At 41.2% G+C, this 25,698-nt stretch overlaps 2 protein-coding genes across 2 annotated transcripts; both read left to right on the top strand.

Annotated features, from left to right (window-relative positions):
• Nucleotides 1–1,527: 1,527 nt before the first annotated feature.
• On the top strand, nucleotides 1,528–12,101 carry si:dkey-12e7.4 (uncharacterized protein LOC558132 homolog). Its single transcript, XM_068313392.1, has 6 exons — nucleotides 1,528–1,762; nucleotides 1,921–1,972; nucleotides 3,070–3,257; nucleotides 8,842–9,015; nucleotides 9,999–10,109; nucleotides 11,550–12,101. Exons 1-6 carry the CDS (start codon nucleotides 1,610–1,612, stop codon nucleotides 11,661–11,663), a joined length of 792 nt encoding a protein of 263 aa, XP_068169493.1. The 5' UTR covers nucleotides 1,528–1,609; the 3' UTR covers nucleotides 11,664–12,101.
• A 1,281-nt stretch (nucleotides 12,102–13,382) lies between these two features.
• On the top strand, nucleotides 13,383–22,694 carry syt19 (synaptotagmin XIX). Its single transcript, XM_068313746.1, has 9 exons — nucleotides 13,383–13,539; nucleotides 15,384–15,610; nucleotides 15,716–15,789; nucleotides 17,655–17,774; nucleotides 18,779–18,964; nucleotides 19,059–19,208; nucleotides 19,499–19,618; nucleotides 21,229–21,340; nucleotides 21,444–22,694. Exons 2-9 carry the CDS (start codon nucleotides 15,415–15,417, stop codon nucleotides 21,749–21,751), a joined length of 1,266 nt encoding a protein of 421 aa, XP_068169847.1. The 5' UTR covers nucleotides 13,383–13,539; nucleotides 15,384–15,414; the 3' UTR covers nucleotides 21,752–22,694.
• The last annotated feature ends 3,004 nt before the right edge of the window (nucleotides 22,695–25,698 follow it).

Raw genomic sequence — 25,698 nt, 5'->3', positions numbered from 1 at the left:
GTCACTGCATACTGTACTGTACAACCACCAATCCATATTTGCATCATGTGTTCTGTGCCAAAGCAATGCGTTTGTCAATGGAGGCACTGAAGCCAAATCCCAAATTAACTGACCTCAAGTGGACCAAGGGAATCTGCTGCTTTTCTGCAGAGAAAGCTTTAAGGAAATCTGGACTAAGGAGGCTGCCAGAGAAACCATCTGCTGAGACGACACAAACTCCATGAGCTGTGCCTTCGCCCTCATCTTAGCCTCAGCACTGGAAAAAAAATCACAAAATGCAACAACAAACAGTGTGTCCCTTTTCCCCTTTAACCATAGTACGTTACTTTAAATGTTGGTGGATTAGAAAATGTTATTTCAACAACATTTAAATTTTAGGATTTTAACACTTCCTCTATCACTATGTACATAATCTAATTAAGGGGAATAATAAGAAGCAAACATGCAAGCCCTAAGTCCCTCAGAGAGCACAAACCTCCATCAATGTGAATCAGCTTCTGCAGTACATTATTTCATCTTAAATCCACAGTACTACAATACTTTTATGATTCCTTGACCATGAAAACCTACCTGAATTTAGAAATGCATTAGTGTCACTATTAGTTCTTTGTTTGCTCAAGTACAATATTGCAGAGATTCTACTATTTTAACTAAACAGTGCATGAAAATTTGCTAAGACCCAACACTCAAGAAATGTGTGCTGTAAAAATGCAGCTCTTGTGTACGTCCTAATGTTAAAGAGAGTAAAACCTAAAGCTGCTCTGAAATTCTTGGTAAATTTGAGTAGTGCTGACTACATCGCCATGACGATGACATATACTGGATGACTTCTTATATTTTGTGCCTGTCAGTCCAGATTGTTGAACTGACTATAGAGTGCGACCATGCGCATTCGCGCATCAAAGCTCGCGACTTCACTTCATTGTGGATTTTTGGTAGGCAGTCACGTGATACCGTACGCGCATTCTATTGGCTGACGGTATCCAGAAGTGCGCTCGGTCCCGTGAGTCTCGGACTGACGTGAGACACATAAGTGCTTTAAACAGATGAGAAGAGTGTGGCAAAAGGAAACACAGATACCAAGTGGTTTAATATCAGTATGGGGAGGGTGATAAACGTTTAAATTACCATAAATAATAAGATACACAGTTTGTTGCTCTATCGCGGAATTCAATAATCATGTGTGATTCCTGCCTGGAACGCATTAACCGTACAGAACTATGCGCATTGTATATCATTACTAATATTTACCTTCTACAACATTTCATTGATTTATTATGTGATATTTTGTGTAATCTTTAAGCTAAAAATATATATAAATGTAAAATGTTTATATATGAAAAACGGAATGAACGTGTGGGCTTGGAGTGAGGTGTATTCGAAGTGGAACCGATAATAACAAAATTCATGAACAGAACAAGAACTCTGGAGAGCAGCATCATGTAGAAGCAAACTGCTTCCACAGCGAGGCAGTACTGACACTGATCAAACACATGAGAAAAGGAAAAAAAGACGCAGAAGAAGAACCTAGAAGGTACCTAGGTGTGACGAACACGTGCTGTTTTCACGTGCATAAAATCTTAGCCCGCTGGTGAGTTCAGCGTTAGTCATGAGTGGAGCCGTGGCGTTCGGAGGCTGTGGGTCGGTGCTGGTGACGGGGGCCAGCCGTGGAATCGGCTTGCAGATTGTTGAGAGTCTGGCGGCTGGAGGGTTCTGTCCCGGGAAGATCATCGCCACCGCCAGGCAACCCGGAAGCGCGCAGGTCAACACCCGCATTACAATCATTAGCGTTTATAGTCACGTTTTACAAGCTAATGCTTCTGCTCGAGGATAAATTAACGGAGATAAACTTCGCCCGTCAAATAATCAAACTAACGGTCATCATGGAGTGATTTTAACATGGTGTGTTTGAAATTACAGAAACTTCAGGAACTGGCAGAGAAACATCCAAATATTCATATAATCACTTTGGGTAAGATAAAGAAGACTTACTGTTTCTGTGTGAAGATAACTCATTCAACAGTAAAGAGAAGATGTGTGTTTGTGTCACCTCAATTCCCAAAAAGTTGGGATATTATTTAAAATACCATAAATCCAAATGTAGTGATTCTCCTTTTTAAAGTGCAGATAAGTACAATACAAACGCAAACAAATCTGTTCGTGTGTGTGTGTGTGTGTGTATATATATATATGTATATATATGTATATGTGTGTATATATATGTATATGTGTATATATATGTATATATATATGTATGTATGTGTGTGCGTATATATGTATATATATATATATATACTGTGTGTATATATATACTGTATGTGTGTTAAGTGTGAATGTATGTATATACTGTATATACAGTATATGTACAGTGCCTTGTGAAAGTATTGGCCCCCCCAAGCCTTTTTGCCATTTTGCCACATTTCAGGCTTAAAACTTATGGATAGCAAACTGAAAATATTGTTCAAGAATCTACAACATGTGAGACACAATCGTGAAGTGGAACCAAATTTATTCAACATTTTATATTGTGTTTACAAATAACAAACTGAAAAGTAGGATGTGCAAATGTGAGACCAAATGACACACAGGTGCACTCTGTCATTGTTGCAATTTAGGTCAATATTGGATCATTCAGAAGTTCTCTTTGCTCAGTTACCTTCGCTGAGAGAACAGGCAGCCAATACTTTTGCACATCCTACTTTTCAGTTTGTTATTTGTAAACACAATATAAAATGTTGAATAAATTTGGTTCCACTTCACGATTGTGTTTCACATGTTGTTGATTCTTGAAAAATATTTTCAGTTTGTTATGTCTTAAGTTTTAAGTCTGAAATGTGGCAAAATATGAAAACATTTCTCGGGGGGGCCAATACTTTCGCAAGTCACTGTATGTACACACACACACACACACACACACACACACACACACACACACACACACACACACACACACACACAGCCAAGTTAACCACCAACAAAACACATCTCAATCAATCAGCAGGTTTATCTATAATGTAGTAATGTTCAAGTTGTACCTTGCTTCTTTTTTCACGCGTTTTTGTGTTTCAGACATACTGGACCAGGAGAGTATAGAGAAGTGTGTGGAGAATGTGGGACGGCTGGTGCAAAATGATGGTCTAAACTGCCTGATCAACAATGCGGGCCTCAAGGCCGTGGACAACTTGCCCACGGTGACAGTGGATAACATGACACAGCTCTTCCATACTAATGCTGTTGCCCCCCTAATGATCTCCAAGGTAGAGTTTGTGGTTTTCTGTTGACCTGATTGTTGTGGGTGAAGTACTCGGAAGATTTTCTCATTTGTGCTAGGAGGAAAATAGAAACAAAGCCACAGTGTTTTCCAAAAAGGAAAAAGGGACAACATGAGCAACTCTTTTCCTGATAGCTGCAAAGTAGAATAAAAGGATGACCTTGATAGGCAGAAGTCACACAGCCCAGGGCCGACTGCAGTTCATTAATATTAATTAAAGTTTCAGTCAAGCTGAGAGTACAGGACAGACTTCAAAGCGGCGCCCTGGGCTGCTAAACATTTTGATCCTGGTCAGGAACATGTCAGCAGGGCAGCTGTTTGCTGAGTCAAAGTTGGCTTCATCTGAAGGATGGTGTCTGTAACTGTGAGGCCCCGCTGATATCTGTGGTGTATATCAGGGGTCAGCAGTTAATCACAATGTACCACTGTAGCATGCATTTACATCACAGCTGGAAGAATTGGTTAATCATCGGTAGTAAATCACAGTTTAAAGGTCAGACGCTGCTGCTAACATTAGCATGTCTACAGCTGGCTGTGGTCTCAATCATATTGAGTTGAACGTTCCATGAATGAAGGAAATATTGTCACTAAGTAGTCTCTTGCAGGAGTTGGAATTTTTTCACCTTCTTCAAGATGGTATCTCAGCATTTTTACTAGCATGAGTGAACTCATGGCAAGTCTCCTCAGAGAAATTAAGGAATCATTTAAGATGCACATCAGATCTTGAAGATCTTTACTGATGCACGTTGTAAAAGTTGTTGAAAACCAAACTACAGTCAAAATGAACCTTAATTACCCTCCCCCGCCCCCCTGAGGATTTAAGTGAGGGGAAGTTGAGGTTCAGTGGTGTCTGTTTTGAAACCACTTTTGGGAGGTAGTTTCGTGTCGGATAGGGACAGAGGCATCTGCAGTTTGAACAGCTCCCAACACTCCACACTCCAATCACATACAGCGGACTGCAACGTCATACTGGCGACGGGAGAGGGAGGCGCCAGAAGGAAGAGTGTCGCACATAACAGAGCGTTACAACACGGAAGACCAAATTGACTGTGTCTGGTGTGTGTGTGTTTTCTCCAGCTCTACCAGTGATACTGCCACTACACTAAGGTAACAAAACTTCACGTTTGTCATCGTTGATGCCGCCGTCGCAATTTTATGACCTCACACATTATGCGCACTGAACGATGACTCTGCCCTGAAGTCGTTGCTATGGCAACCTGTCAGATCGGCCGATAATGTGGCTCAATCTGAACAAAGCCACATCGCATTTGGTCACTTGCTAAAAACAGTGTGAACAGTCATCCCTAAAAATCAGATATGGAAGGAAATCTGATATGCCTGAAGTCTGAACGGGGCCTATATGTTTTAGTTGTTTTCTTTTTTTTAAAAATTGACCTGGGGGGGGGGGGGGGTTCCCCCATCTCGTTGTTCAGTTGTTCAAGGAACTGTTTTTATGTACAATGACTATAAAATTTATTCATTCACGTTCCTCGCCAAAGACAGCGATGCCAGTTTTGGGTCAGCCAGTGGGAGAACTTTCGTAGGAAGTTCTCCTTCAGGAGGATCGGCATAAATTTCTGCCTGTCCCAGTCCTCTCTCCTGTCATTGATGGGGTTGTTCTTATAAACATGTTGAGAGATTTTTATGAAAACAAAGTTGTGTGGAAGTGAATTTTTTTCTAAGCAGAGGGAAAAAGATGCATGGACATGGCCTGAGTATGTTTTTCAAACTCAACCTGTGAAGTTGGTATGTCAGCATGTGGTGAGAAAGTGATAATGACTGTGTTTACGAACGTTAAACGTGTACACAATAACTGAGCATCTTCTTCTTTTCCTTTCGGCTTTTCCCTGCAGGGGTCGCCACAGTGAATCAGTTGCCTCCATCTAACCCTGTTTTCTGTATCCTCTTCTCTCACACCAACTACCTTCATGTCCTCTTTCACTACATCCATAAACCTCCTCTTTGGTCTTCCTTTAGGCCTCCTGCCTGGCAGTTCAAAACTCAGCATCTTTCTACCAATATATTCACTGTCTCTCCTCTGGACATGTCCAAACCATTTCAGTCTGGCCTCTCTGACTTTATCTCCAAAACCTCTAACATGTGCTGTCCCTCTGATGTACTCATTCCTGATCCTATCCTTCCTGGTCACTCCCACAGAGAACCTCGGCATCTTCATCTCTGCTACCTCCAGCTCTGTCCCCTGTCTTTTCCTCAGTGACACTGTCTCTAGACCAAACAACATCGCTGGTCTCACCACAGTTTTGTACACCTTTCCCTTCATTTTAGCTGAAACTCTTCTATCACACATCACACCTGACACTTTCCTCCACCCGTTCCATCCTGCCTGTACACGCTTCTTCACCTCTTTTCCACACTCTCAATTGCTCTGGACTGTTGACCCAAAGTACTTAAAATCCTCCACCTTCTTGATCTCTTCTCCCTGTAACCTCATTCTTCGACTTGGGTCCCTCTCATTCATACACATGTACTCTGTCTTAATGCGGCTAACCTTCATTCCTCTCCTTTCCAGGACAAACCTCCACCTCTCTGGCTTCTCCTCCACCTGTTCCCTGCTCTCACTGTAGATCACAATGTCATCAGCAAACATCATAGTCCATGGAGATTCCTGTCTAACCTCGTCTGTCAGCCTGTCCATCACCATAGCGAACAAGAAGGGGCTCAGAGCTGATCCCTGATGCAGTCCCACCTCCACCTTGAACTCGTCTGTCACACCTACAGCACACCTCACCACTGTCTTACAGTCCTCATACATGTCCTGCACCGCCCTAATATACTTCTCTGCCATTCCAGACTTCCTCATACAATACCACAGTTCCTCTCTAGCAACATTGAAAATCACGCCTTCTATTTCTAGCTTCAGACTCATCACTCTGACACTCTTTTTACCTCCAGGACATTCCTAACAAACTCCTCCTTCAAGATAACTCCTACTCCATTTCTCTTCTTATCTACACCATGATAGAACAACTTGAACCCTGCTCCTAAACTTCTAGCCTTGCTACCTTTCCACCTGGTCTCCTGGACACACAGTATGTCTACCTTCCTTCTCTGCATCATGTCAACCAACTCTCTACCTTTTCCTGTCATAGTTCCAACATTCAGCGTCCCTACTCTCAGTCCTATACTCTTGGCGTTCCTTTTCTCTTTTTCGTACGGGCACACTTTCCTCCTCTCCTTCGACCAACAGTAGTCCAATTTCCACCGGCGCCCTGTAGGTCAACAGCGCTGATGGCGGTCGTTGTTGACCCGGGCCTCGACCGATCCGGTATGGAAGTCATAGGTTTGATTCGCATGTTTGATTTGGCAAAAGTTTTACGCTGGATGCCTTTCCTGATGGAATTTATCCGGACTTGGGACCGGCACAATAAGACCCTGGCTTGTGTCCTCTTGCGGCTACATTGTACACAATAACTCAGCATTAGGTAGCTAAAGTTAGCTAGCCAAGTCAGATAGTTTAGCAACCTCCCCTGAATTCTTTAACTGAAGTGAGTTACCATGCAGTTGAGTTATGTATGTTATGCATATTAAACCCGAGGATTGTTTACCTCATCAATGACCCTGGAAACCTGATGAGGGGGTACCTTGTGACTGTAGTGATTTTTGAAGACCCCATGCTATTCCTCTAGCCCCAATATCAATCAAAATGTTCAATTTTGCTAAGTGACCTCACTGTAAACACGAAATGATTCGGGTGACAGCTATTCAATACACCAATTAAAAAAGAGTTAACTGGTGTGTGTATTTTGATTGAAAATATATTTTTTCTGTTTTTGATAACATCAATGATAACCAGGAGGGTATAGAGCAGATGATCTGGGAGTCTTCGCCATGAAAAAGGAATGCAGAACTCTCAGATGATCTGGAAAATGTTGGAATAATTATCAAAAGTGTGAAAATGATTCACAAATTTGGTAATGTTGGAAAAGCACTTCCCATCTTATTTGGCCTCATGTACAGGTCTTCTCCAACCTATGAAAACTATTGGTTCTGATTTGTTCATAAGCTGAATTGTATTTAAGTCTATTTATTGAATTTCAATCTATGATCACCATTTAACGTGCTTTAAATGTCATCACTAAGTAATATACCTCAAGACTACCCCAGAAACGATAACAGGACATAACAATAACCTATAAATGAAAAGTTAAATTGGACCTACAAAGTTCAGTTTAGCTTGTCTGAATAAATACAGTTGAGTAACAGGTTGAACAGTTAACTTACATTTTTTGCAGTGAGTTAAGCCAGTGTAATGAGATATCTTTATGTTGTAATTAATCAACATACTGTAGTTATGTAAAGAAGTAGACAACTATGTAATTTGTCAGTTTAGTTAGCTGGATGCTTGCCCAATACAGTCTTGTTGGTTACGTATAAATTAGTTATTGTCATCTTGGTATTATTCAATTATATCTCACACAATTTAGGTTAGTGGAAATTGTTAACATAATTGAGTTAATACAACAAATTATTTTTTGAGTGTCGATAGTACAGATCTGGAAATTAGAAGGAAAAAGTAATGGATATTTCAGCATTTTAGATGAACTGGTGCATCATGTAAGAGGTGGTTAAGGTTCATGTCAGATTAGTGAATTGTTATAATAATTACTGGATGTGTAAACACCTGACATTGTAGGAGTTGCTCCCAGCTCAAAGTGATGCAGTACAGTAAAACTTCCTCTCTTCATGAAGGCTTTTTCTGTTTCAAACTGTTGGCCATTTTCAAAGATGCTTTTCATTGTTTGAATTCTGTTGTGCTGTTGAATTGTGTGACGACATGCTTGTGTTTTATAGGAACCGAATCCATCAGTGACGTAAAAGGAGAAACGTTTTAAGCGCCTTAGTATTGCTAGGACGGTGTGTAATGTGAACCTGCTGCCGCCAGAGGGCGTCATTTAATAACTTCAGGTACTTAATAGAGGACTGAATGGAGTGAACGTATTACTGGAAATGCTTGACTCTTCAAAATAAAAGATTTAAAATAGTTATTAAATAACTATTTAATTTTTAAATGTCAATAAAATTAATGATTGTACATATTGCATATGTTATATAACTAGTAAAGATCCCTTTACTAGTCCCCTGCAGGGTAAATTATTTTTCCACTCTAGTTTGTCATTGGTAATCGCGCATGTTGATAAATATGTGTAGGCTTGCAAATAAATGGTGAGAGGTAGAGCGGTAACCAGTTCCCTTGTGGGACACTCAAATTAGTAGTTTGTAGGTGGGATGGTGCCTTGCCAAAGGGCACTTTGGCAGTGCTCAGGAGGTTGAACTGGCGCCTCTCCAGTGCCAGTTCACATTCCAAACTTTTTAGTCCATGTGGGTCTTGAACCAGCCACCCGCCGGTCCCCAGCCCAAGAGCCAGTGGACTGAGCTTCCACCTCCATAGATAATGTGTTCTGTCAATTTTTTCCATTTAAAACTTAAATTAGTAAACACACACGTGTCAGAATTTTTTGCAAGTTTGTATAACATTGAATTTCTGATTCAACACACTGACCTTGGGTTCTGATAAATGAAAAGATGTTGAGTCCAGCTTCCCACTCCAGGCCTTCCTACCTCTGCTGAAACGAGCTGCGTCAAGAGTAGGAGCTGGTGCTGCACGCGATATGAGCATCCAGAGGGCAGCGGTGATCAACATATCCTCTCTGATGGGCTCTTTGCAGCTTACCTGGGGGGAGCACTGCAAGGACAAAATATGGTACCCCTACAGGACGTCTAAGGTATTGTCTAACACAAAAAGACCTTAGCTTTAAAACTAACTCTAGGTTAGTTGAGCACAGAAATCGGTGCTAGATCTGCAAATGTGTAGAAACTGACACTTCAGCTTCTGTTGTTCCAGAGCAGGGGTGTCTTTTAGAGAAAGTTTTCTCGAAGACTAGAACATCTTAATTTTATCCAATGTTGAAGTAGTCTACCAACCTCTATGTGGTCAACAACTGTCCAATACAAAATATGCTGGACAATTCAGAAATACTTTAACAATATCTAATGTTGGTTTTCACCAGACCAATAGTTATCAAGAAATAAATCAGCCCTAATATGGCGTCCAATAAATATACCTGACGTAAAAGGACTTGGAAAATTGGAGTGGTCCAAGAGAAGAATTTGAACCCAGTTCTCCACACCACTGAAAAAGAACTGGTGGAGCTCAGCTCTTCTTGTTTGGTTGAATCCAGAGGGGATTTGCGTTTGAGGTAGATTGTGCAGCCATACTGTCCACACAGGAAGTTTTTACAAAGTTAGTATGGCCCAAGCTTGTCTTTTATAGAGACTGATAGCTGTCAGCTGGTTTTACTGGTTTCAAGGGAAAAATTGATCCAACCCTGATTTTTGATTAGTTCTGTGTTTAATCCTTTGTTACTTTTAGTTGGCTGTTCAGTGAACCTGTGTTGGGTAGGCAAATATGTGTCCTGCCTTGCAACCCTAAAGGGTCCTCAAAAAACAAAGGGAAAAACTGCCTTTTTGTGTTTTTTCCCAGCAATGATAAGCATCAAATTCTATTTCATGAATTAGCTGAGAATGGAGTGGGTTCCATGCATTCTGTGGAGCGAGCCTCAGTCTGGACTGCTTGTCTACTGCTGTATACACTGAACGTTCACCCTGTGCTGTGTTTTCACATGAACCCTTACAGGATGGGACAGTTCACAGCTATGTTGTTGGATGAAACTGTTCCAGTGTACATTCTCTTGCTTTTCTCATCCAGAGTGCCCTGAACATGGTGAGCCGCTGTATGGCTTTAGAACTGGAGCCTGATGGGATTCTCTGTGTGGCAATCCACCCTGGATGGGTCCGTACCGACATGGGGGGGCCTCAGGTAAAGCCCAGCTCTGTCAGGGCTGAAGATATTTAGTTGACGCTGACAAAATGGGGATTTCCTTTAATTCTCTCAAGCTTTTTTCTTTTCCATGTTGGGGGATGGTATATTCAACCTGAATGTCTGGGCTGTGATGGTGTTGTGGGATGAAGATGATTTACCACAGTCAGTGACGTGTGGTTAGGTTCATGGCTGATGATGCGCTGATTTCATTGTAATTAGAATTACAAACACATGAATCTACAGTGTAGCTTGTTCACAATTTAATAAGCAACAGTGAGTGGGTTATCATAGCAGTATCATAGCAGAATTATTTACACGTACAAACTGTAACACACAAATTAGCACATTTTATTAAACGTTGTTGTTACCTGCATGTTTGTTTATGTTACGTTTACTTATAAATTAAGTCCATACGCCGTTCCTTCTGGACAAAAGCAGTGAAAAAAAATTGAGTTTAAATATGTAACCCTCCATTTATATAGTAAGGCAAGGCGAGCAGAAAACAAATGAATGGCTGTAGTTTGCTGTCACTTTTTCTACGGCCGAGGAAGAAGAAACCTCGGTGAAATCCCTGGGATCACCATGAGGCGCGAGAACTATGGCCTCACCTAGTGCCTTTTTTCCAGCGGTTTCAGGACCGCTCAACTCAAAGACATTAGACACATGCAGTTGTTGACAAAAAAACACTGTACATTATATATATTATCTAAACTATGGAAATTTAGTTCATAGAGCAAACGTGTTTGAAAATTTTAATAGCGATACATAGAGAAATAGCATTACGGTCTCACTGTATAGCATACCAGCACTGCTAGCCGAGCCATTGCACAATCTATGCGAGGCTCGGCTGGCTGCTGCCAGGTCTCGTCTCAGTATTTCAGTGGTAAATGTGAAAAATTAGCAATTTTGAGTGAAAATAACCTAAAATTGGTGATGTTAAATAGAAAATAACTGTATAATACGCATCACTGGATAAATATAACCATTTAATTTATTTCTTCCATTTTTCTTTTCTTTTTTTTTCCATGGTGAAGGCACCCCTGACCGCACGTCACTGACCACAGTGCAGTTCAGTCAGAGAATTGAGCCACTGCCGTCAAAAAACACTGTCAGTGGGAGGTGTCAGCTCACCTCCGGAGCACTGCCAAGGCGCTCTTGAGCAAGCCTCCGTCCCCCTTATAAGTTGCTCATTTGGGTGCTCCACAAAGGGGCTGCCCGCCACTCTACCTCTTGTTGCATGATTACAGACCCCCTTGTGTGTGGTTGTGTGTATTACAGGGGCCTTTACACACTAATATGCATGCTTGTGATTGATTGATGACTAACATATTAGAGTGTGCGTTCTTAATTTCCCTTTGGGGATCACAACAGTATACAAATTTTTTTTTAATGAATGAAAGCTGCAAATCATCATTTCTTCGGTTTGTCTGTGCACAGGGTCAACTGAGTCCAGAGGAGAGCATCTCCTCTATCTTGTCTGTGATCGGAGGACTGACTGAAAACAATCATGGGTCATTTCTGAGCTTCACTGGAGAGACATTGCCTTGGTAACTCTCGTCATCAGAGTGATTAACTTGGAGGGGCATTAATCATGCAGTGTTAAGACAACTAGTCACAACTGTCCATGTTGGTTAAGTTACTGATTATTTGATCATACCTCATAAAAATAGCTCAAGATTTAAAAAAGCAGCTCTGTATACCTCTACACTCAGATGATCCACAGAGGTTTTTTTTTACTAGCAGGGGGTGTAAAACCAGATGATCTTAGTTTCTAATCCTGGCGTCTACTTTGGAGTGGACGTCCTGATAGAGCAATGGGCAGTCACATGATTGACCTGGGGAATGCTTTTAGGGGTTTAGTGGTCTGCTCAAGGGCGCCATGTGTATTTGTGTGACACATTACTGTTTACCTCTGGAACTGTTTTCTGCTGGATGTAAAAATTGCCTCCATGGGGATAATAAATTTACCTTATGTGTGTAAGGTAGAGATAAAAACACTTGTCTCAGTGTTTATTCTTTCTCTCGCCCTCGTTTATAAAGAATGAGTAAAAATTCAAACTTTATCAGCACTATCTGATGATAATCATAACTACATACTCATCCATTTTCTGTTACTGCTTTTTCTGCTATCGTGAGTCATGGGGAGCTAGGGGCGCAACGCCAGTGTACCGCGGATCCACACAGAGACAGACAATCACACACGCACACACTCATACTTGTAGTCAATTTGGGACCGGCCCATTAACCTGAAGCGCATGTTTTTTGGAGGTGGTAAGAACCCGGAGAGAACCCATGCAGACATGGGGAGAACATGCAAACCCGGAACATGTGAACCTGGAACTGCCTTGCTGTGCAGTGACAGCGCTACCCACTGTGCCACCGTGCCACAACATACAGTACAGTAAAACCTGGATATATTTAAAGTCCTCTGTAGTGATGCTGTTTCATTTAGTTTATAATAAAAAGTGCACTGCAGTAGAACCTGTGCAGTATAATAATGAACATGTTTGGGACAGTACAGTCACACAGGTTTGTGTTCAAAAAAAAAAAACCTGGTTTGTTGAAGACAAACCAGTTTTCAGTCTTGAAATTTCTGTGGACCTGAGCTGTGTCATTATAAAAATGTTATGCTCTTCGTCTTTGTTAAACAAGGAAGTTTAGTTGAAATCGCTTTTTCTTTATGAGTTTTGTATTTCAGTTTCCCCTCATAGCAAAGTGAAGGACATTTTTCACAGCGTCTTGTCTTTCCTATTGAGCATTCAATTCTGCAACATAACAGTTGGTGATTGAAGAGCTGCCCTGTTCGAAACTCAACTGTTCACCCAGCACCTCCCAGAACTGTCCCAGAACTTATTGTCGGTTTACAACACATGTAACACCAGCTGGTTTGGCAACAGGTGCATGATAAAGTTGTTGATGAAGCTTAGCCCATGTGTTATCTAATGTAGCACCATCAATGTAATGTTGCGATGCGATGCTTCTGTGATACAAAACAAACATGGAGAAACAACCACTCAAACCGGATTCAGTTGTGTTGTTACAGGGTGACAGCAGCATCACCAGAGCAACACTTCAGACGAGCTGGCCTGCAGGGGGCTCGTGTGAATGATCACAGTTTACTATGAAACCAGTTTGTCCGGAATGGGTTGCACAGGGAGTCATGTGTTGTGAGGAGAGAGAGAAAAGAGGGAGTGTGACTGAAGAGGAACAGTGATGTTCACTCAACTCACTCTGCTTCAGTGACATTTTAAACACTCAGTATTGATGTGTTGCACTGGCGGATGCTCATATTCCTGAAGAACAGACGGGCTGAGCTGCCGTTACAGCAGGTAAGAATTGATGTGAGCTTCAAGTGGAGAGCAACATCTGAATAGACTGCAGCCTTCCCAGGTCAGGCTTTAGGAGCTCAGCTGTGCAGCATTGATCAGTAAGTGAATTATATGTGGAGCCATGTGGTTACGTCTTTGTTGGTCTTATATCCTAACATCTCCTTTAACATGCCAATTCCTATTCAAATAAACGCTCTGATGGGGACAAGTTCTCCATTTCTTTACTTGAAGGACTTTTAATTTGATCAAGGTTATCAATCCGTCTCAGGAGTGTGTAGGTGTAAAGGATACAAATGAAAAACGTGTGTTTCTTAAATAATCCAGATTGTCATTTTTACAGCTTTACACCTTACAGATCTTACATTAGATGAATTTTTTCCTACTTTGATATGTTAAAAGAAAATTACTAACTCTCTAGTGTCATTAGATATGTTTTTCTTTCTGTCCTCTGGTGTCTAGTTACACTCAGAAATTAAGAGTGCTTCCATAAAGGTTCGTAAAACTGAAGACACTTGTATTATTTTTAATTCTCGCAAACATTTCATAAACCTTTTATGAATGTGAAGATGGGTGTTGATCAGTTTTCTGAGACCAAATTGACATTTTTGAATAATTTTGTCGCTGCAACAGCACAAAAGATTTTCCCTTCATAATAATAAAACTATAGAAATCAGATTTCACCTGACGTAAGCAGGTGTTTCCTAACTTGTGGCAGCAGTAACCCATTTAGCTTTTCAGCTGACAGAGATTTGTGGTGCTTCTCGCATAAATTAACACAGCATTGTTTGCAGAGTAAGTTGTTTCCTTTCTTGACCCAGAGCTGCTGGGTGAACTGTATATTGTTAACACAAAAATGCATCACTGCAACCTTCTCTGAATGTCCATCCATCCATCTTCAACTGCTTATTCGGGACCGGGTCACGGGGGCAACAGTTTCAGGAGGGATGAGTTTTCATAGCTCTGTAAACCCTTCACAATACTTAAATGGTATCAGGTTCACCAGATTATTCTATCCTTGTAGAGTTACAACACAAGGGTGGTCACAGTTATGTTAAACCATTGTATCCTGTATATAAGTACAACCAGAAAGTTTGTCTCCAAGAAAAGGCAAAACCAATTATGAGATGCATACTTCTACGGTTGCTTCAAAGCATGCGTGAAATTTATAATGTAATTCTGTAAGATAAAATATTCCTTTATTAGTCCCACAGTGGGTAAATTAAAAAAAAATCTCACTTTCAGAAGTGGGATTCAAATGTAAGCCTCCAGACAGAGACCAGAAATCCCAACTTGGAGGAAGGCAACGCCTTGAGGCTGGTGCCTTAGAGCACTCGGCCATCCTGACAACAATAACACACTGACTACAGATAGTATTTGAGAATATGGTGAGACCATAATAGAGCAGATGACTGGATCGATGGATGGACTTAATAGATGTCAGATGACATGCTCTTCTTGGTGGAGTCGTGATAAAAGTGTATTCTTGCATCAGTCAGTGGAGGGCGTCTCACCAATGCTCCTCCCAACATTTTGCAGACAGCCCAGGTTGTATCGCCTCACATTTTAGATCCCTTACTTTCCTCTCACCTTCCCGTCATGCTGCCAACATTTTGGTTTGCCTAACACTCCTGTAAACAATAGTTTTCTGCCATTGATGTTGTAATCAAGTATTATTTCCCCACACTGCATTGCAGTATCCTGTATGCCACTGCACAGCTTTGATAGAATAGATAACTGTAAACTTAGTGCTAAAGTGCAACTTTAGCACATAAATCAATACTGAACCTGGTTTGCATGTTTTGGAGATGAGGACTGATGAATATGGATGTGATCTGAGTAACACCTGAGATGTTGGTGCTGTTCCTCCAGTATGGCTGCCAAGGCATTTATTTTTTGTCATCAAAGTTCTACAGTGACCAGTAGATTCATCATACATCTGTAGGTATGTAGAGGTCATGTAGCGGTGGAGGATCATGGTGATGGTTGCAGACTATCCAGCCCCAGCAGGGGTCAAGTCAACAGCTGAAGAGCTGAAGTTGCCCTTTCCAGACTCGATCAAGTACTGCATCCTGGCCATTTCCATCGCTCTTCTCTTGCTGGCTTTAGCCCTCTTGGCGTGGCAGACCTTCAGATATTGGACCCAGACTCATGCTACATACAGACAACAAGGTACTGGTGAGGAGGGATTGGATTATGCCACCAAACACTACAATTAAGATCAATGTCTGACAAAAAAATAATTACGAAACACAAAATATCTTATGTTTACATTAGTGAACCATGATCTGATGCTCACAGAAAGAAAGTCAAGAACGCATAACAACTACTCAGGAGCTCCAAGTACTCAGGTGAGAGGACATCCAGAGTATTTGATAGGTGTGGTAAGCAGACCCATGGCTGGCAATGTTTCTTTTCAGGTTATTCTTGAGTGGCGTGTCTATATTGAGAATAATATTCCTTTCCAAGCAAAAACAATCAGTTGTAACTTGAACCTTTAATTGGTATCAGCAGCTCAGTGTGTGCATAGGAAATTCAAAAGAATGCAAATGCACTGTCTGCAGAGAGGAATGACTTTACATATGCTCTTCTGATTGAGTCCTGAATTTGAATGTCATTACAGCAATATGAAAAGGTAAGCTGGTGTCAGGGTTTAGAATGTTTTGATAAAGAACCTGTGATACATGTGATAGAGCAGTGGTCCCCAACCTCCAGGTCGTGACCCAGTACTGGGTGGCACAGAACATTTGCATTTTTCTTGCTCTCATTATCAGTCTGAGGATTTTTTATTTTGAAGAGTGACTTCTGTGCTGAATGATACACAGTCGAATGTGTGCGTCTGTGCCTCATGACAGGTCTCGGTAACATGACCAGCCGTTAACCCAAAATGAAACGCCCACAATTGTGCCAGTGTTCTCGATTAAAGTCAAGGCAGAAAATCCTGAGATTGCCCAAAAAGCAGTGAAAACCCTGTTTCCGTTTCCAACCTACTATCTGTGTGAAGCGGGATTTTCTGTAGTGACCGCAATCTAACCAAACTAGGGAGTAGACCAGGGGTCAAGTTTCATTGTCTCCTGTTAACACTAGATGGGACCGTCTTGTTGCAGAGACACAAACTCAGAACTCTGAATAATTCTAATTAATATTATTTAATTGACTTGTTCATACTTTTATATAGAAATGATCAGTATTTCTCCCATGTTGAATGCAGTGATTGTTAGTTGCTATATTTCAAAATAAACCTCATCAGTGCAGTCCCTTGAATTGAGTTTTTAATTTAACTATTTCTTATAATTATTTTGTTTACAGAGATGTTGATGATTAACATACGAAAAAAAGATTGTTTATTGTCCGTTGAAGTCATCATTTTACATAAAACCACTGCGGTGATTCATTATTAGACTACAGACATCCCGGCGTCATTAAAGATTATCGAGCAAATGAAGGCTGGTCCGTGAAAAAATTGTCTTAGATGAAACCGGTTGGTGGCGCAGAAAAGGTTGGGGAGCTCTGTGGTAGAGGAGACAAATATGAGAGTATAAAGAGTATAAAAAGGGTGAAATCCATCAGCTGAAGATAACGTTGGTTCTGTTTTTAAAGAAAGACTTTGAAATAAATGACATAATATCCAGCTAGCTCTAAGTCTTTCATGTTGCCTTATATTATCACATGGTTTAACAAATCATGGTTACTACAGTATGTCTATCATTATATCTGTAAGTTTGGGCAAGTTCCTCTGTTGATCTTGCTCTTCAAAGTGTGTGTTTGAGAAGGCAGTCACATTTTATTTGGATAGTTGACTGCTTCCTACCATGTGACTCATTTCAGTGAAGGTCCTGCAGAATTTCATAGAGGGCGATGTTGAAACAGAGCTGGTTGAGAAACATCACATTATAATAGGAACACTATTAAACATAATGCACCCAGACTCTGCATTCCTTCAGCACCTGCTAATTAAAATGTTATATTTCCATTCTGACTTTAAAAAAATAATATCACATGATGTCACAGTCAACTTATCTTGAGTCTGTAGTCTGTAGAGTTTGCCCAAATAGACACAGACTTGTTTGTATACTGACAGATTCTGAGTGTAACTATTTAAACAAGAGTTCAAAGTTGTCACAACTGGAACAACAGCTGCTGGGTTGCTGTTCTCAGAAATAAAAGCACTACTAATGGAAACGTAACCCTTCCTGTGTGTCGTCATGGTCCTTAGGCCAGGGCTTCCACTACCGAAGTCTGCAGGATGAGCCGCTGTCTGTCCGAGACGTCGTTTACCTCCTCAGGATCCAGCCAGACGGACGGACACATAGCAATGGAGGCCAGCGTTAAGAAGGTAGCACACGTACTGTACATGTAACGTTTTCCCAGGTTTATTTACCCTGTCTAGTTTGGTTTATTTACTCTCCTTATCTGATAACTTGCATGTGTTTTTTGGTGTCACTGTGTGATAGAGTGGTTGTCTGTCAATGTGTGGCCTTGACATGTCCTAGCAAAGCACCTGGGGTGTACCCTATCTCTGGCTCGTAGCCATTTGGGATAAACTCCAGCATAACCTGTTACCTGCAGGGTGGATAGGCGGCTAAAGATGAGACGGTCAAATATGTATTTCATTCAGTGTCTGGAAGGGTTGCATTTATTACATTGATTCTGTACAGCCCACATGAATATGGATATGTATGAGACCTTATTCCTGCCTGTGGCATAGTTCTTTTGATCATCTGTCTCCTTTTTGGGTTGGATTATTGACAGCAGACATTCTCATCAGGCAGGTGATTTTTTTTCCCTACTGCCCTAGATCCCGTGATGTGAAGCCTTGTCTAATCATTCAGCCATAAGAACACAATCTCTTCACAGGAGACCCTTGTCCTGGCTAACTGGCTTATCAAGCTAGTTAGCCAGGCAGGAATCAGGTCATGACCCCAGGTTTGGGGTTAGGGTTAGAATAGGGTTAGGGTTAGGATAGGGTTAGGGTTAGGGTTAGTATAAGGTTGGGGTTAGGATAGTGTTTGGGTTAGGATTAGAATAGGAATAGGGTTATGGTAGGGTTAAGGTTAGGGTTAGAAACTATAGACTACCTGTAAGAAAACTCTGTCACAACCTGACTGTTAGTTCATATATTTTTTAAATTATCGACAGGGTTGTCCCCCTGAGGATGAAATTCACTCAGAGGTAAAAATGTAAAAACTAGAGGGGGGGATGATCCCTTTCATCTCCCCAACAAATCATACCCTGCTAATTTGACAGTTGACAATTGCCCCTTGGGGACTAATAATGTTTTGTTTTTGTTGTTGTTTTATTTCACTTATATTGCCATTCTAATTCCACTTATTGGACCAGGTGGAAGGATCGCTCCATTTCTCCATCTATTATGACCCGCTGCAGTCCCAACTTGTGGTCACCGTGTTGCAGGTGGAGGGGCTCCTTGATCTCAGCCAGAAGCTAAGTGTCCAACCATTTGTCAAGCTAAGCCTCATGTGGGCAGGTTCGGAGGCAGTTGAAGTGGAGCGTGGTGCACATGGACAGGTAAATAAATCGTCATCATTTATCACATATCAGTGCCTCACAAAATATCTACAGTGCCTTTGTCAATTCTTTGCTTACTAACTGATCCTGTCAGGGAGACAGGACTACACCCACCCTGTGGCAAGTGTTGCAGGAGTGGCAAACTCGAATTGTGAAACACAGCTGTAATCCTCTATTTGGAGATCAGTTCAGCTGTAGTCTACATCAGCATCTTGATCTTGATGACATCAGCCTAAAGATGGAGGTAATGGTACTTACACACCGGCCTCTCATTCACAAAACAATCTAAAGAGCATGGTCTAAAATCCAGAGCACAAGTTCATCCATCCAGTTCCCAATCTCCTGCCTATGAAATGTACATCTCTGCTGTCTGTGACATCTATGCAGTGGGTAAAGCATTCATCTGTGTAGATACATCTGCTTCTCTCATTTGTAGGAAAAACTACACTTTAGACCAGGTTTTTAGCATTGAATGGTTAACTCACTTCTTCCTGGATCACATTTTATATCTGAAACTATCTGTGTGCATCTCAGGTGAGAGATTTTGATAAATTTTCCAGACAAACAGTACTAGGAGAAGTTAGGGTTCCTCTCAGTCAGCTCAACATCTCCTACCCTGTGGAGCTGCAAGAGGATCTCCAGATCCCCAAGAAGGTAAACTGGAACACCATGTAAACACATATACCTGTAATGTATACTGGAACCGAACTGTATTTTTCTTATCTTTCATTAGAGGTAAATTTAAGATATATGGTTAAGTTATATATATTTTCAATATTTCACAGACCCTTTAATACTGCTGAATATGCTTACTTGTATTATTCAATTTACAGTAGCTTACATCTTGCATCTATACTAGCCTAAAGTAATAATCTTGCTGAATGAGCATGAAGTCATGTTCCTGTGTATGTCATGATTGTACATGCAGCTTATTGTTTGATATATAAAATGTGAAAAAAAATCCCCCTGAGAGCAGTAAATATAAAATTACAGTCAATAGCAGGATTAATGCATGAAATAATGAAATAATTATTAAGTTTTGCTCAAATTGCTCAAGATTTTTGTTGGAGCCCTACTGTGCTATTAGAACAATGTTTTTACAAAATAACCAAGACACTTCAACAAAGCTTTAAGCAATTTCCCCCTCGGGTATCAATAAAGGATTCTGATTATGATCATTTTGCAAAAAAAAACAAAACAGTGATGAGAATAGATAACACCAGTTACTGTAACCCTAAAGGTTACAGTGGTCAACAATAAGTAGGAAGCATACAGGGCCTTACTTTGAGTGACTTTAACATGTCTGCGACCACAGGACATCACTTGTCTCTCATACTGATCTGATGTGATTCCAGTCCCTTCCACATACTGTTGACTGTTTCTTAGCCATAACTTTGTGATGAAACATTTTCCAGAGGTCTTCTATTGAGTTTAGATCACAACTCTGGGCTGGCCATTTCATTATTTTAATATTTTTAACTTCAAAAAAATACTGACCAATTTTGCTGTGTGACAGGGTATTTTCCTGCATGAATATTACTGGCTAATTGGGTGATGAGTTGTAGGTAATGTTGAAGAAGGGTCTTACTATCTTTTACCCTATTTTGGATAATTTCAGATAGAACTAAGATGTGACCTTCAAATTTGAAACATTGTACATCCATCCATCCGTCCATCCATCCATCCATCTTCTCTCGCTTAATCGGAGTCAGGTCGCGAGGTCTTCAGCTTCAACATGGAACCCCAAACTTCTCTTTCCCCGGCCACATCAACCAGCTGTGCAGGGGGATCCCAAAGCATTCTCAGGCTAGTGTTGAGATATTATCCCTCCACCTGGTCCAGGGTCTGCCCCGGGGTCTCCTCCCAGCTGGACGTGCCAAGAACACCTCCCTAGAGAGGCGCCCTGGAGACATCCGCACTAGATGCTCAAACCACCTCAACTGACTCCTTTCCATGCAAAGGAGTAGCAGCTCTACTCTGAGCCCCTCGCAAATGACAATGTTTCTCATCCTATCTGTAAGGCAGACACCAGCTATCCACCTGAGAAAACCCATTTCAGCTGCTTGTATCCACAATCTTGTTCTTTCGGTCATGACCCATCGCTTATGACCATAGGTGAGGGTAGGAACGAAGATTGAATGGTAGATGGAGAGCTTTGTCTCTCATCTTAGCTCCCTCTTTGCTTTGCTTTCATAATCTATTAATCTATCAATCTATTTTCTATAAACATATATTGTCCTGAAGCACTTATCTTCTCTGGACAGGATCTTGTGGGAGAGGTGCTTCTGTCTTTAAAGTTCCTTCCTACCTCTCAGAGGCTTGAGATTGGACTGCTAAAGGTCAGGACAGTCCTCAATGAAATAAGCTCTGAAGCAGGTAAATAATGGCCAGCTTCATAAAATTAATAAATGCACAAACCACCATCAAAAAACTATGATATATTGATTGTTACTAACATATTTTTCTCTGTTCTTTGAAGCCCTGTATGCCAGGATCAGTGTTCAGTGCAACCAGTGCAAGCTGAGGTGCCAAAAAACCTCTGTAGTGGCGCAATGCCAGGTTACTGTCTTCAATGAGGTCTTCATTTTTGCCCTACCAGAGTTTCCTCTGCAGCAATGTAAAGTTCTGGTTTCCGTGTATGAGACCCACATGATGAGCAAGCGAACCAAACGTCTGATTGGACATTTGTCTGTGGGGAAGGAGAAAATGTCAGAAGACAGACAATGGCGTATGATGATGCACTCAGTCCGCCAGCCAGTAGCAACGTGGCACGGTCTGCTAATCTGACTGAAATTCTCCTCTGCACCTCTTGGATGTCAAAATCCCTGGTATTCAAAACTGAAAGCTCTGTCATTTAGGTCTGGATGCTGAACTCTTTTAGGTGTTCCAACTAATTTGTTAGGTTCACTACATTGCTGCCAAATATTGATACCCCTGAAACCACCTGGGTGAAAGTGTAACTGAGTGTGTGGGGTAGAGAGAGAGAGACTCTGAAGCAACAGTTGGTTTAATCCGAGGAAACAGCTGGTAAAACACTTCAAGTATCTAAATAACCAGCATCAAAATCTAATTTCCTGCAGCAGCTGCATGTCTGCAGCCAGAGCTGAGTTTAGTCAGGATCTATGAATGATGAACCAAATTAATCAACATAATGAAGTTCACCACCAAGTTGGGTAAGTAGTTGCTGGATTTAAAGGGGCATTTTTGTATTCAAACCACTCCATCCATATGTCACAATGTACTTTATAGTTTCACAGACCAATGACGAGTACATCACCGCCTCTGTTTCTGCTGCTCTTTATCATCCACATCATCACAACCTCCTCAGGCCTCACCATCCCTGATGGTGCTCTGTAAAGTAATATCAAGGCCAACATACCTTGTGGAAGTGTGTTGGCTTTGACATAGGGGGCATATATCATTTTCGTGGCAGATGCTGTATGATTAACCCCTAAGCTAACGCTCGGCATTCATTAGCAGCGTGCTAATGCTAAAACGCTTTGTCCAAAACCTAAGTATGAGAGCAATAGTATTTGAACTGCATGCTTACCACGGGATATTTAACAGTATGTAATAACTGTGGTAGTGACAATAAAAGGGCAAACAGATTACGGATTTCTTCTTGTCTTTTATTTATGCAAGTGCTGTCCTAATGTCCAAACAGTTTTTCCATCTCTTCCCAGGTGTTTGAACAGCAACCAAAAAGATCATACAGTATAGAAAAAAGTCATTTGGCTACCAGTGCTGATACCAGTATTGGTTCGTAAGTGAAATTTGCAGACTATATGACTCTTCAGTAGTATAATTGTGGAGCATGGTGGAGTATGGTGGAGTATGCTGGAGCGGCTTACCATCTCAAACCTTTGGTTACCCATTCTGCATTGGTTTTACACAAATCTTTCTAAACCTTCTCTTTTGACCAAAATTACCTTCAACTGAAAGAGCACTAACTAGCTAACCTTTGAATGCCTTTCTGATTATTACTTTACTTTTGCACTAGCTACGTTTACTCTTTGAATAATTATTTTTGTGTCAATGTTATATTTAACCTGAGGTTATTTTTGTCTTTGTGAAAATGGTTAATTGTGCTTTATTAAATATTGACATTGCAGCTCTTAAAGAATTTTAGGCACAAACCAGTTTGTTTTTTTGTTTTTTTTGGGGGGGGGGGGTCAAAATATTGAAGAAGAGAGTTTTAGTTTAACTGGGGATGATTTTCCAGGTTGTCATCCTTCTGTAACCTTCAGTCTTGTCATGGCTGATGTTGCTATGCCAATTCCTGTTTTTATTTCTTTCGTGGAGATGACATCTCCACTCACAAAGGACCCAAGGTATTTGAAGACCTTTACTTGCCCGTTCAATGTTATGTTGGTTAATGTTGGATGGTTGTAGCTGTTGACCAGAATCTTGCTTTTTTCTTCACTTATCTCCATGCCATCCCGCTACCTGCTCCAGTCTGGTGGTAAGTTCCTTGAGTTCAGCTTCACTTTTCCCTAGTAGGTCGATGTCATCTGCGAGGTGAAGGTTGAAGATAGGTCTTCCTCCGATGGTTATGGTGGAGTGGAACCCCTGAAGAGCTTCTGCCATGATGTTCTCCAGGAATATGTTAAATAAGACAGGGGAGAGGAGACAGCCCTACTGTTGTTTTAAAAGGTTCACCCATAGTGTTGCTTATAAGCACTGCACTGGCTGATTGGATGAGCTAAGGTTATTGTCAACATTGTGGTTTCTGAGAACCTGCCATAGTCCATCATGTCAGACATGATCGAACGCTTTTTTGCAGTCAATAAAGTTGTGATATAATTTGTGTTGATGCTGAAGGTGCTTCTCAATCAGTAGTCTGATGTTAAAGATTTGCTCGGTGGTGCTTCTTCTTGGTCTGAATCCCGCTTATTCCTCTGAAATTACTTCCTCTGCCTTACTCCTCAATCTGTTTAGGATGATCCGCAGCAACACTTTGCTCACATGACATATGAGGCTGATGGTCCGATAATTTTGGCATTGTCTCGAATTCCCTTTCTTGGGGATGGGGATAATTAAAGATGGGGTCCATTTTTTGGGCCACTGCTTCGTTTCCCAGGTCCTTTGGCAAATGTGAGTCAGTGCTTTAATTAACTCTTGCCCTCTGTAAGTTCTGCAGGAATGTTATCGATGGCTGGTGATTTTCCGGTTTTCAGACTCCTAATTGCCTCTTCCACTTCAGCTTGGAGTATTGGCATGTCTTCACATTTGCTGCTGGACTTTGTGACGCTGATAAGTATGTTAGGGTCTGGTGTTATTGCAAAGTTGTAAAGTTCCTTACAGTATTCGGTCCATCTCTTGGTTACCGCTGCTTTTTCGGTTAGTAGAGATCCATTCTTGTCTTCAATTATTGTAGCTGTAGGTTGTTGCGTCTTTGTCAGTTTCTTTAATGTGGCGTAAGCTGCTCTACTGTTGCTGTGTCTTATCCCTAGATTTACATTCTCACTCTGCTCTGTGATCCACTTCTCTTTCGCTTCCCTCATCGTCTTCCTAATATTTTTGTTCATGAGAGTGTGCTGTTCTGCTGCTTCTGGGTCATCCTTCTTGGTCTTCTTAAAGGTTCTTCTTAGGTCAAATACCCTTGAATGATGGTTATGTTCATGGGCTGTGCAGCGATCCAGATGCTGATAAGCGTACTGGATATCGACGTGCAGCTGATGACTGAACTGATTTTGTTTTTGTTGACAATAAAGCCGAGTCCATGCTGGTGTCTGGAATCCTCTACACTATGCCATATCTTGTGGCCTTCTTCTGTCGTGGTTTCGCCACAGCTGGTCCACCTGACCTCGGCAAAACACAGGATGTCCCACCTATATCTGTCTAGTTCATGGGTCAGCTCCCTCATTTTCCCATAGGCATACAGTGTGCGAACATTCCATGTCCCAATAATGGTGTCCTTCTTTGGGAAGCTGTGCAATGGTGTTAATCTTGTTCCAGTAGCAAACTTGTCAGTGGGTAGCGCGGTCGTTGGTGATGTTCTTCCGGGCCTCGACCAATCTGGCATGTAAGTACCTGACTGATTATCCATCATGACATTTCAATAGGCAAATAAGCTTGGTGGTGCCTATCTCCTCTCCAAATGTTGGAGAGGAGATGTTGGTGAATGCACGAACATAAATACTGTGCATTGTGGGTTTGTTCCTGCTCAGAAGTTCACAGAGATGTGGAGAAAAGAAGGAGGAAGTGCTGCAGATGATACCAAGAAAGAAGAAAAGACTTCATGAAGTCTGATGTGGTGGGGTTTCGTTTCTCTTAAGGACAGGAGACAGTATAAAATACAAGATATTTATTTGTCAATTCAAATCATGTATAGGTTGAGTAGCCGTACAATAATATCATCCATAGGTTGAGTATGAGTCCAATAATATCATTGATGATATTGACAAACAGTACTTATACAATACTTATAAACAATACTTATCTAATTATGATAAGAGCTCTGGAGATGATGAACAGTCCTTCGAAGTGTTGTTACAGAATATTCTGGGTACAGGAAAAACTTTACAGATGAGAGCTGCAGCGGAGTTCCAGGTACAAAATATGAAAAGAATCACACATCATTTATACTCTAAAGGTGTGACTAGGGGGAGGTATCGGCTCATCTGCTTTCAAACAGTTCTTTACGGGTTTTCAGTTGGTACATCATGACCTCCAGACGTCACCAAAAATATCAAGTCAACAGTTTCACAAAACTATTTGATGACATAATATAA

The sequence above is a fragment of the Antennarius striatus genome, chromosome 4 (genome assembly GCF_040054535.1).
Source record: "Antennarius striatus isolate MH-2024 chromosome 4, ASM4005453v1, whole genome shotgun sequence".
NCBI lineage: Eukaryota > Metazoa > Chordata > Actinopteri > Lophiiformes > Antennariidae > Antennarius > Antennarius striatus.
The sequence above is the reverse complement of the archived record's forward strand: the minus strand, read 5'-3'. Positions and strand labels throughout refer to the sequence as shown.

Excerpts from the sequence above, each read along its gene's own strand:
- syt19 (XM_068313746.1), top strand. The coding sequence starts at position 15,415 with ATGGTGATGGTTGCAGACTATCCAGCCCCAGCAGGGGTCAAGTCAACA. Across the intron at positions 18,965-19,058 it reads AGCGTGGTGCACATGGACAG|GGAGACAGGACTACACCCAC; the intron begins GTAAATAAATCG and ends TGATCCTGTCAG. Across the intron at positions 19,209-19,498 it reads ACATCAGCCTAAAGATGGAG|GTGAGAGATTTTGATAAATT; the intron begins GTAATGGTACTT and ends TGTGCATCTCAG.
- si:dkey-12e7.4 (XM_068313392.1), top strand. The coding sequence starts at position 1,610 with ATGAGTGGAGCCGTGGCGTTCGGAGGCTGTGGGTCGGTGCTGGTGACG. Across the intron at positions 1,763-1,920 it reads GGCAACCCGGAAGCGCGCAG|AAACTTCAGGAACTGGCAGA; the intron begins GTCAACACCCGC and ends TTGAAATTACAG. Across the intron at positions 9,016-9,998 it reads ACCCCTACAGGACGTCTAAG|AGTGCCCTGAACATGGTGAG; the intron begins GTATTGTCTAAC and ends TTTCTCATCCAG.